Below are 11714 nucleotides of genomic sequence, written 5' to 3' on the forward strand. Positions count from 1 at the left end.
CTCGATTCGTGTAACTCAAAATTCAATTTTTTTCGATTTTTTCAAGTCGAATCGAGTTTTTCTCACCCCTAACTAGAAGTATATCAAAATTTTTGGGAAATTGTTCATTTATATGAATTGAAATAAATTTGAACATATGTGGTGAATAGTAGTTGAAGGAGGATTATAAAATAATCCAAAATACTTATTTGTATTTTTATAGAATAATCATGATTAAAGTTTGCTATGATTGTTGTTGAAACTCCTGAAGATATCAAAATATATTTTCCCTAAATTTTTCCTCACTCATAACTTTCAAAAGAATGGTGATATAAATGCTTAGCAAATACATTCAAATAGTCATTTGAAAAACTAGTATTCAAGATTGAATATGTAGAATATGAGAAAGTATCTGATGTTTTCATGAGGGAGTAAATATGCATTATACTCTTTTTCATTTAACCAAGGTTTTATCCCATTGGATTTTCCTGGTTTCCTTCACTAGGAATTTTTTCTTTTCTCATAGGATTTTTATTTTAGTAAGGTTTTAACGAGACACATTATCTATAAATAGACATCCAAGAGAGAGTGTTATGAATATTTTATTAAATAGATGTTCATCAAGATCTAGATAAATTTTAATGTACTTTAAATTCTAATAGTAATTATAAGTAGAGTTCTATTTCATTTATACTCCTTATGTCTATATATATAGACTTTGGAGAAGTATTGTATATAATTCCAATTAATCAATAAAATATGTTCTCTATTTACTCTCACATTCTCTTTATTCTTTACTCTCTATCTATATATTTTATAACATATTTAAATAATTTAATATAACGATACATAAAATATTTAAATAATTTAATAGAATAATATATAAATTATAATTTTTTATATACCAAATAAATGTATGTTGATAATTTTCACAAAATTCAAAAGCAATAAAAATTATCTTCGTTTAGGTTAAGGGTGAGCATTCGATTGAGTCGAGTCGAATCAAGTAAAAAAATTTTGAGTTAGTCCAGTTGACGAATCCTATTTTAGTTACCGAACTCAATTTAATTTTTTCGAATCAAGTTGAGTAAAAAATTTTATTCGAGTCGAGTTAACGAATCATATTATTTAACTATGCAAACAATATAATATTTTGTCTTTTAATTTAATGGGTAAATATTTATTAAAATGACATAATTTTATCTTTTTAACTTAAAATGTAAATATTTATCAAAATGACATAGTTTTGTATTTTCTTATTTGAAATTTCAGATAAATTGAATTGTGTAATTTATATCCGAGTTAAACTTAAATTTTTAATTTTAATTTGAGTTGATATCCCAAACTATTTAATTCAAAATTTAATTTTTTATCGCATTTTTCGAATTGATTAGAAAAATAATTTATTATAAAACTTTTGATTGCAAAAATTAAGTATATTCATTATTTGTAAGGTGGAGAAACAGTTTCTCGAACACAAATATAAATTTTCAAACTTGCCTCCATCCGCCTGTGCAAGTGCTAATCCAATTAAGTAATTGGATAAACGCCTTTTAATAATGATGATGATTATGATGCTACTGAAATTATGATGGTGCAATTTGTTCTTATAAAATGAGTAATGAGAATTCTAAGACGAGAAGAAAGATGGGGTTGCCTTGGATTGCAAGGGATACTCTCTTCATTTAGTCAAGAAGGACGGACGATGACGGTGATGATACTATGAATTCACTTTTATTTATTCCTATCTTTAAAGAGTTTTTATTCTATGATGACTGGTATGTAGTAACTAGTAAACACCAGTAACCAATGGAATATGACAAAAGCAACAATTTTTCTTTCTTTCTTTTTTTTTTTTTTTTTTTGAAAAGAAGGGAAGAAAAACATTTAATATAGGGGGTATAGATTGTTTCCATGAGTCTCATCATCAGCCACCTTTTACTTTGTCTGTTTCACAACCAAGCAGAACAGGTGGCTAACCTCTTCTTTCACTTGCCAATCTCCGCGCTTCTCTCTCTTTCTCTCACTGTCTTTCTCTTTCACTTCCATTTGGGTACTTTTATTTGGCCTTTGTTTGGTCATACTTTCATCTCCAAAATTTGGCAGTAAGTTCCTGTTCCTAATGGGGTTTTTAATTGAATCTTTAAATATTTTTCTTTTTTTTCCTGGTACTGGTTTCTCATTTTCAGGTATGATGTTCTTAGGTTTCTAGTCCTTTGAAAAATATCTCAGCTCTTTTGCTTTGATTATCTCTTGTTTGCTTATTTTGATTTGCTTTCTAATTTCTTTCACTGTTGCTGGTCTTGTTCCTTTTTTCTCTTCTTCTTGTTCTCTGCTAATACTTCATGTTCATTTTTATGGTAAACTGCAAATGAGAATTCTCAAATTTCATTTATTGCGGATTTTTTTTTTCTTTCCCCCTTAGGCAAGAAGCTGTATACTTGATGGAATAATTGTATTAAAAGTTGAAAACTTTGGGGCTTTTATTGAGCAATTCTTTCCCTAGAACTTATTTTACTCCTTTTCATGGTGATGATGATGGTCATTTTCTGGATGCATTATCTGCTTGGAAATCTTAATTGTTGCCTTATCCTTTTTCTCCTTTTCCCCCACTGATGAAAGTGACTTGAATTTTACGAGTATTATTAGTACTTTTGGATTTGGTATGCTTTTGATGCAGCAAATATCATTCCATTATATTGTATTTCTTCAAATTTCCTCTTACGGTGTCAGCTTCACTCAAACTACTATTTGAATCTGAATTCAGAACTTCTGCTTCATCCATGTCTGAAGCATTTGAATGCTAAAGATGAAATCCTTGAGTCTGTAGTTGAATGCTCGAAACTTGAAACATATAAGAGGAAAAAGGAGCAGTGAACTTGCTAGCTTATTAGGAAAGAATGATATGCTCATTAAGTCCTGTAACTTCAAATCCTAGAAGGTTTCTCGGTCCAAGGAGTCTGGTATTGTATAACTAGGCAATTTCTCTGTGTTGGAAGTATTATCCAAATGGCTCATTTGGGAATATGGATTTATGATTCCTGATATGAATTTGATCTGTTGTAAGTAGGGGGATTGATATAGAATATGAACTGAAATCGGTAAGGTTTTGTTGTATCTATGGATTTCAGATATGGCTGGTGGATGAACTTGAGAAATAAAAAGTTCTGCTCCATATTTCATAAACTGCAATTTGGAAATTCAGTGATTCATGGATTGGACTGAAATCTAAATTCCATATTGTTTTGAGTTCCATTCAAGCAAGATAGACTACTGGACGTCCACATTCTTCTTATTATTACAAAATAGTTTTGAGTCAGTCCGTTTTGCTGATGTATTAACCTATTTCAGCATTTACTCAGTCATGCTGTTGCTTCTTTTCCTTTTCTCTTCCATTGTTTACGTTTCTAATGAGCATAATTGATTGATTGGATGAAGTATGCTATAAATATTTGTGTGTCCAGTTGATGAGATATAACTATATGAAAGAACAGTCCGCACTATAATCATGAGTACTACTTCAGCTGTTCCTCTGAAAGATCAGAAGGCCAGAGCAAGTTTCCTTCTAGAGGTACATTTTTGGACGTTGTAGCTACAATTTCATGTTATACTCTATTTGTATACTAAACTCTCCCTTGTTTCAATTAGTTTTTGACTCTCGAAATCATGTTGGTTTCATCAGATTGCTAACACAGAGAAGCATTTGTGGGTGTTAATCCACACCAAAGGTTTATTGCACTCTGATGTTCGGGATTTATACCACAAAGTCTGTTTAAATTACGAGAGTTTCTTCTTGGATGATCATGAATTGACAGAACTCCAAGATGTTGAATATTCGCTGTGGAAGCTACACTATAAGCACATTGATGAGTTCCGTAAAAGAACAAAAAGAAGCTCAGCTAATTCAGAAAGTACAATGTGTGCAATGGGCTCAAGTGGTTCTGATAACAGATATATAGATGGGTTTAAGTCATTTCTTCTAAAAGCTACCGAATTTTACAAAAAATTGATTGAGAAACTCAGAAGTCATTACGGACTTCCTGAAGAATCTTCATCCTCTAGAAGGGGTGGCATCAATGCTTCTATTGAACCTGTGAAATTGCGGAAATGTCACTTCTTATGTCACCGGTTTTTAGTATGTCTCGGGGATCTTGCTAGATATATGGAACAAGTTGAACAATCTAGTGTCCTCAAGCATAATTGGTCAGTTGCAGCCGCCTACTACTTGGAAGCTGCAATGGTATGGCCGGATAGCGGAAACCCCCAGAATCAGGTATTTTAAGTGTTTTCTTATTTTCTCTATTGATATATAACAATAAATGTAGTATCTGAGCCAATTATATAGAACAAAGTTGCATTTGTAACATTCTGAATTCCCAATTTCTATGTAATAACCATTAATGTTCACTTTTAGTTGGCAGTACTGGCTACGTATGTGGGTGATGAGTTTCTTGCTCTATACCACTGTATAAGAAGTTTAGCTGTAAAAGAACCATTCCCGGATGCCTGGAACAATCTTGTTTTACTATTTGAAAGAGTAAGATTTATACTGTTTGCTCATGCCATGCAAATAATTTTGTACCCTTTGGATATTCATAGCAGTTTCTGATTTCCAAATGCTTCTTGTGATTTTGCAGAACAGGTCATGTGATTTGCCATCTCTTTCGAGTGAGGAACAATTTGATTTCTTACAACCATTTGAAAGAAGTGATTCCCAGGTAAAATTACAATCAAGTGAAAAAGTTTCAGATGGCGTTCTGTTGAAGGGTGAAAATGATCACTCTGCAGGAATGAATTTTTGGTTGCTTCTTATCCGAACACTAAGTTTCTTCTTCTTAAAATCCAGGTAATTTTTGTAACTACAGAAGAGTAGAATTAGTTCATTTAAGATGCAAATATGTTTAAGGCTTCATATGCTAATTTGTCTCATCCGTATCATGTCTGCTTTTCATGCTTGTAAATTACCATAGGGCATAGCATATGGAGTATATGAAGAATTGACTTTTGAGTTGCAAAAACATACTTATGATGATCCAATAAAATAAGTTTGTCTTTGAAATCACCACAGCTAGATGTTTTCTGATTGCTTTCTATCAATTTGAATGCTGCCAATCTTACTCGATACGGATGGTTTGTCAACTTGCTTCTTTGGTGTTTGTATTCTGTTTTTAACAAAGAATATTTAAAGCTTTTTTGGTGTTTGCATTCCGCCTTTAACTAAGTTCTCATGTTCTTGGCTGATGCGAGGCAGTTTGGAGGACTTCCCTTGTGCTTTTGCATCTACCATGAGAGTGTTGGATGTGATGATGGCTTTAGATGATATAAAGCTAAGAGCAATGCTGGAGTCCTATCAGCTTATGGATTCAGCTAGAACAGGCCCTTTCCGAGTTCTTCAAGCTGTTTCTGTTTTCATCTTCGTCTTCCATAATCTAAATAATAACCTCGAATTGCCAGGGTCTAAAGATGGAAAGAACAAGCAACATCTCGAGTTGATACAATTCGCATTGAATGCTACATTTATTTTCATGGGACGTGTTGTAAATAGATGTTTGAGGGCAAATTCTTTGAACTCGTGTCCCCTTCTACCTGCCATACTTGTTTTCGTGGAGTGGCTGGCAAGTATGTTTGATGAAGTTGAAGCATATGGAGTGGATGAGAAAACTAAAAGCTCTATATCTTATTTTTTGGCTGCTTTTATGGACCTCTTGAAGCAGCTCGATGTTAATGTTGAAATTGTGTCTGATGTAAGAATTGCACTGTGGGAAGACTATGAGTTGAGGGGCTTTGCACCGTTAGCTCAAATACATGTTTCATTAGATTTCTCAACTAGTTGGAATCAGATGGACAGTTACCAAAGTGGGATTGAATGCCGTATTAAGCGTATGCTCAATGCTGCAATGAAGATTGCAAGCAGATCAAATGGTTCCTATAAATGGATTACCTTCGATAGTTTGGGGAAGAAATTCTATCCGAAAGATGCAAATGAAATGCCTGAGAGACTAGAATCAGAAGATCGGGAGTCCAATTCAGATGTAAATGTCAAAGGGCTGAATCAGCATACATATGAAGCTGGAAAAGAATGCAAGACAGAGATTGCAAGTGAAAACCAAAGCAGCCATCTTGCAGATGGGAAATCTGTTGCCATGGAAGAGGAAGAAGTTATTCTCTTGAAGCCTCTTACAAGGCATAATTCAGCACCACCCTATGGGAAAATTCATAGCGAAAAAGACCCTGCATCTCCAAACGAAATGGAGGAAACGGTTCCTTCTGATGAATGTTTGCGCCGTGCTACATCCCTACTAATAGCGCAAAACCAGGCCAATTCTGATGCTTCAGATTTTCAATCTGACATCTCGAATTTCAGGCGCAGCAAACCTGTCAAGCAACATGAGCCTTTTGTAAAAGATACCGCGGCATTCTTGTTTTCGGAAGCCCCCATCTCTGCCGGGCCACCTTCACTTAGTTCTTGGGTTCTAAACCAAGGAAGTTTAAGCAGTACTGAAAAGACAAGAGGTGATGTTAGTAGACCAAGCTTGAGCCCTATTGCAGAAATAGCCATTTCATCCCTAAGCGATCTTTCTATCCATCAAACCGAGGATTCTGTCAATTCATCAAGATCTGAAGCTTTAACCAATTACTTTTACTCACCTCCACCATATTCGGCTCCAATTCCTTCTGCCCCTTTATTGCCTGATGATGCTGCTTGGTTTAATGGTAATCAGTCTAGTTTTTCCAGGGCGAATGGCTCAGAGTTCATTAACAAACCCGAGAATTTCTACAATGCATCAAGGATAAGTGGTTACCCCAATTGGTCCCCTGATGGCGAACGTATTAATGGTTCTGGTATTCCAGGTTTCATTGATAAATACCCTCCATTTAGCGGGATGACTTCTTCAGAATGGCTTCGGAGATACAGAGAAAGTCGCAATCCTGATCATGCCAACAGCCATGTGCAGCCTCTCAACTATTACGCTCCCGGGAACCCCATTCCCACACATGATATTTCCCGTGTTGGTCTTTTCAATCAATACGGAGTTCCATCTGTTCCAAATCCAACAATTTACACAGAGAGTTCAGTATTGCATCAAGGATTTCCCCGTGTTTACGGCATGGAGGAACCAAGAAGGGAAAAGCCGTTTCATGGTTATCAAAGACCGAGCCATTATGGCTGTGGAGCCATGACTGAGCTTAGAGACGAGCCACGGCCACTCTTGCAGTATCTAAAAGAGAAAGAATGGCTACTCCAGCAGGATCCAACCCTGAGAAATCCTACTTTCATGGGAAATTAAAAACTTTGAAGCTCTCTTTGGACATTCGCGTAGCATACATCCTGTGTGTGTATATATATATATAGACATAAAGAAGTTGAAAATATGTATGTAGGTCTGTTTTAGTCATAAGTCTGAAAATGAGGTATTCAAGTGTGAAGAAAGGGTGTCACAGATTTAGGATGATTTTATAGTGATATATAATGTTGTCTTACTGACCAGAAATGTTGTCTTCTATAAATTTACTTTGCCATGCGTAATGGACGAAATCCCCATCAATAAGACACCCAAGCCAATGGAAAGGCAGTTGATGGGTCTTACCCAAGCCAATGGAAAGGCAGTTGATGAGTCTTAGGCGGAGAATTTGCTGTGGGACAATGGGTTAAGTTTTTTTTTTTTTTTTTTTGTTGTACAAAGACGAGAAGAATTTTAGGCGAAGTAAAGCTAAAAACGATTCAGAAGCAACCTAGCCCAACGGCGAGTTTCTCTCTTCAGGTGGCAATTGTTTGATGATTGTAGTATAATTTTGACGTCCTGGAGAAGTTTCATGTCTTCAAAGATTGGCTGCTTTAAAACGTCCTGTGTTAATATTTCTCCCTCCTAAGTAGCCTGCAGTAATTAACATTAAAAGTTCTGAGAAGCAATACAATAGCACGGAGGATGAAACTATGCAAAGATATAAGCTGAAAACCATTGGAATCCCGGAACATAATTTTGTCTGTTGTGGACAATGATGAGGGAGAGCAACCATTGAACAGGGGAGGGATTCACCGAAAGGGGGCTTGAGATCTTTGTTGAAGAGAGGGAGAAACATTGCTTAGAAGAAGTTGAGAATTATTTGAGTAATTTTTGAGATTATCTTTTTTTTTTGATAAAAAACCACCCTAAGATCAACCTCATTTTATTGCATCATTTTGTTGAACAGGGTTGCATCATTTTGTTTGAGATTATCTTAATCACCATAAAAGGGGCATAAATTAGTGCCTTTGAAAATGAGATTGTTTCTTTGAAGGCAACTGACTTGACTTTTACTCAGAACTTCAGCATTTTAATCCTTTTATGAAATGAAGCTTAGAGGAGATCATCAGTTTTCATGGAGGATTTTGAAAATAGTACTAAAAATATTAGGCATTAAATTAATCTTAAGAGGAAAAATCTCGAGAACCATCAGTCTTTAATAATTTTTTATAAAAATACATTAAAAGTTTTATAAGTAAAAATATTTGAGAGAGAGAGTGAAATATGATGTAAAAGTAGAAGAACCATATTGAATTGTCGGAGTTTGGGTTATTCTAATTATTAACTACCAAACCGGCTATAACCCTAAACCACTGAACCCGACGGAGAAGAAGCCCTAGGAATTTCAATCGGGTAAAGTCTCCGGCTTTGCTTCTCAAACTTAAGATCTGAAGATCCAATGGAGAAAGAACAATCAGCAGGAGGCGATATATCATCAACCCAAGCTGTTTTACTTGGAGCTATAGCTCCTGGTGTCAACGTCGGTTCTGTTTTCCTTCTCTACGATCTGCCCCCCCCCCCCCCCTTCTCTTTTTAGATATTTACAATATTTGCAGCCATATTTATTTATGTAGTTTCTAATGAACGATTTTGGGTTTCAGGGTCCTACATGGAGTACTCTAAAATTAACGTTTTTGATGTTAGGTCTTTGCCTTGCTCTCATGTTGGGTTTAGCATTCTCCTCTACTGATTTCTCCTTGATTCTTCATGTTGCTTTCCTTGTTCTCATTGCCATCACCCTCTTCTTGCTTCTTAACTGGTAATACTGTCTATGCTAACCCCCCACCCCAATTATCTTTTGTGTTGAACATGGATTTATAGTCTTCTAGCTTTATATTAGTTTTTGCAGTTGCTTTATTTGCTATTTATGATTTAAATGAAAATCATGGGATTTTGTATGATCATTTGGCACTTTCTATGTTAAATCTGAGAGGATACTTTAATTGTCAAAAGGTATTTGTACCATAATTACCATGATTCTCTCAGACTTTAATGGTTTGGTATTTTAGCATTTGAAAATTTCAGTGTTTTGTTACAAACATGATGGGTTTTAGCATGCTCTTCTGATATAATGGTGATATATTAGATATCAGTTTGGATTGAACCTGCCTGTTATCATGGCACATAACATGGTTTAGATAGACATGGTGAGTAGGGAGCTCGGAATTTTGTTTTGAAAATGTCGATTCTTGCATGCTCCCATAGTTCTTTTTCCAGTTTTAGAACAATAAATTGGAGGGAAGAAAGCGAACGTGACTGGTTCTTATAATGCTAGCATTAATTATATGGATAGGGATGATGATATTTGAAATAGCAAAATTGAAACTTAAATCTTTTCTAGTTGGAAACTGTTACTTGACATACACCCTGAATTTGGTTTATTGGATGGATATCTTATGCAGGTTTCTTGAACAGACCGGTTTGGTTTCTGTTGAGCGCCAAATGCAAGAGATGGACTTAATACCGAATAATCGTAAGAGAGAATGAACAAGAATCGATTTAACAGAATGAACTGAGTTTTCTTTTTCTTAACTTTTGAATTGCATTACGGGTGAAGATGTCATCAAACACAAGGAAAGGTGGAGGGTTTGAGAATGAGATGGCATTTCTAAGAAAACATGTTAAAGAGAAGTGTTAGCAAATCATGTTGCTTCATTTTTCTTTCCCGGGAATCACGTCGGGGACGCCGATCATTAGTCGCTCTTTGCTTCCTTCTCCTTATGTTTGCTCTTCTTGGCCCTGATGAAGCAGAAGCATGAGCAGCATGGGAGTTGAAGCAAAAACTTCATATTTCTTGTACTGATGATTCATTTGCAAAAATTGAGACTTATATAGAACTCCAATCTTAGTTTTCTTGTAAGGATTAAATATATTCTAATATGGATGCCATTACTGAGGTAGGATTCCTAACTTATCAATGACATATTCATAGTCATTGGATGTCTTATGCTTCTTTGTGTGGGTCATGTTAGGGCTTTTTCTCCTCCTTTTCCCCCAAATGAATAAAAAGCCCATGCTTTTTTGTTATTTTCCTTGGCAAAATAAAAGACATGTTTTGGAAAGGAACACAAAGAATCTAGTTGACCCTGTTCAAGGGTTTCAATTAATAATCTTTGCCAACAAGTTGTAGGATGTGTCAATAATAATAAATAATAATAATAATAGATAAAGAGACGATGGCTTCTTCTCTGCAAATCTTTTGGTAGTTTTTGTCAAAGATAATTATTTGACAAAATAATTACCGTAATGTCTTAAAATAATCAAACATAAAATAATTAATTCGTATAATATTTCTTCGGGATTTATTTACTCTTTTGAACATATTTCTGAATCTTGTTCTTTAAATGTTTTAATAATTTTCTTGCACTTTTTTCCTTATTAGAACAATTTTGTGCTATATAACTTTATTCATCACATATGAAACATTTACATTTTTATTTTTATGATTTTTAGAAGTTTTTCTTCTAATGAATCTTTCCTTTTATTATAACCAGAATTTTTCTTATTTCCTGGTTTCCATCTAACTAGATTATATCTACTATTTTTCTTTTTATGTTTTTTATAAGTAGTTGGACATACTGATTTATATCCAAATTCTAGTTCATTTTCTAGAATTTTGTACAATACTTATTACTTAGTTTATGCTTAACTTGTTTAGAAGCTTTACTTTGTAAATAATAACCAATTATTCTTTCTTTTGCAAAATTAATTCTATTTCCTATAGAATTTATAGTTTCGAATCCACTCTTGATATTTTACTGTGCTTTTCTAAATAAGAATCGTATTTTTTTATACAAATCTCATCCCATGGTGGTGGTAATTTATGGAAATATTGTTTTTTTTCCAAAATTCTATATTTTCATTTTTTTTAGTTTTTGATATTCGTGAAGAAATTTTTTAGAAAATTCTTTTATATATCTAATATCACATAAATTAATTTTTGACAACACATAACTAGGTAGACTATCTTGATATTTTTATCAATATATGCACAAAATTCTATTTTTAGAATATAAGTTAACGCTCTTACATCATGTTTGGTTGGCTGTAATGCTAAGCCATTACAGCTGAATTCAGTGGGCCCCCCATTAAAACTTTGTTTGGTTGGGTGTAATGGGTTATTACAGCCTCATTCAATACGGCCTTATTCAACGCAAAAGTGCCGTTTACAATTCGGCACCCTCCCCACGGAATAGGGATTCAACGAATGGCTGGGTAAAAAATTATGTTGAGACTTTCAACTTTACCCTTCTCTTTCTCATGTCTGAAGCAATCTCTGCTTTTTTCATTCTTCTTCCTATTTTATTCCAAACTTGTCTCCCTCTTTTTCATGCTTCTGTTATCACCAACTCTATCTCCCTTTGATAAACCCTAACAAGGCCTTCAATTAAGATTCATTTTTTTAACTCCAACCCTTAACAAGGCTTTCGATTGAGATGGAAACTTGAG

The 11714-nt window shown here is 34.3% G+C and overlaps 2 protein-coding genes across 7 annotated transcripts; both read left to right on the plus strand.

The window, feature by feature from the left end:
• The first annotated feature begins 1475 nt into the window (after window positions 1–1475).
• LOC108463852 (nonsense-mediated mRNA decay factor SMG7-like) lies at window positions 1476–7472 on the plus strand. Of its 6 annotated transcripts, none has more exons than XM_053029459.1 (6): window positions 1476–1690; window positions 3444–3550; window positions 3662–4252; window positions 4394–4516; window positions 4617–4825; window positions 5231–7472. In XM_053029459.1, exons 2-6 carry the CDS (start codon window positions 3488–3490, stop codon window positions 7266–7268), a joined length of 3024 nt encoding a protein of 1007 aa, XP_052885419.1. In that variant the 5' UTR covers window positions 1476–1690; window positions 3444–3487; the 3' UTR covers window positions 7269–7472. The 6 variants fall into 6 exon arrangements, with proteins under 6 accessions (XP_052885419.1, XP_017619297.1, XP_052885418.1 ...); XM_017763808.2 differs by lacking the exon at window positions 1476–1690 and adding an exon at window positions 1696–2084; XM_053029458.1 differs by lacking the exon at window positions 1476–1690 and adding an exon at window positions 1720–2168 and having other exon boundaries at window positions 3111–3550.
• A 147-nt stretch (window positions 7473–7619) lies between these two features.
• Window positions 7620–10340, plus strand: LOC128279248 (uncharacterized). The gene is made up of 3 exons (XM_017763814.2): window positions 7620–8745; window positions 8867–9024; window positions 9668–10340. The coding sequence occupies exons 1-3, from the start codon at window positions 8665–8667 to the stop codon at window positions 9750–9752; spliced, it is 324 nt and encodes a 107-aa protein (XP_017619303.1). The 5' UTR covers window positions 7620–8664; the 3' UTR covers window positions 9753–10340.
• Window positions 10341–11714: the final 1374 nt, after the last annotated feature.

Source organism: Gossypium arboreum, chromosome 6, assembly GCF_025698485.1.
Source record: "Gossypium arboreum isolate Shixiya-1 chromosome 6, ASM2569848v2, whole genome shotgun sequence".
Lineage (NCBI taxonomy): Eukaryota > Viridiplantae > Streptophyta > Magnoliopsida > Malvales > Malvaceae > Gossypium > Gossypium arboreum.

What these genes read in the sequence shown, in the direction of transcription:
- LOC108463852 (XM_053029459.1), top strand. Translation starts at nt 3,488, where the DNA reads ATGAGTACTACTTCAGCTGTTCCTCTGAAAGATCAGAAGGCCAGAGCA. An exon ending in GAGCAAGTTTCCTTCTAGAG is followed by an intron (nt 3,551 to 3,661) that starts GTACATTTTTGG and finishes TGGTTTCATCAG; the next exon opens with ATTGCTAACACAGAGAAGCA. An exon ending in TTGTTTTACTATTTGAAAGA is followed by an intron (nt 4,517 to 4,616) that starts GTAAGATTTATA and finishes GTGATTTTGCAG; the next exon opens with AACAGGTCATGTGATTTGCC.
- LOC128279248 (XM_017763814.2), top strand. Translation starts at nt 8,665, where the DNA reads ATGGAGAAAGAACAATCAGCAGGAGGCGATATATCATCAACCCAAGCT. An exon ending in CTATAGCTCCTGGTGTCAAC is followed by an intron (nt 8,746 to 8,866) that starts GTCGGTTCTGTT and finishes TTTGGGTTTCAG; the next exon opens with GGTCCTACATGGAGTACTCT. An exon ending in CTCTTCTTGCTTCTTAACTG is followed by an intron (nt 9,025 to 9,667) that starts GTAATACTGTCT and finishes TATCTTATGCAG; the next exon opens with GTTTCTTGAACAGACCGGTT.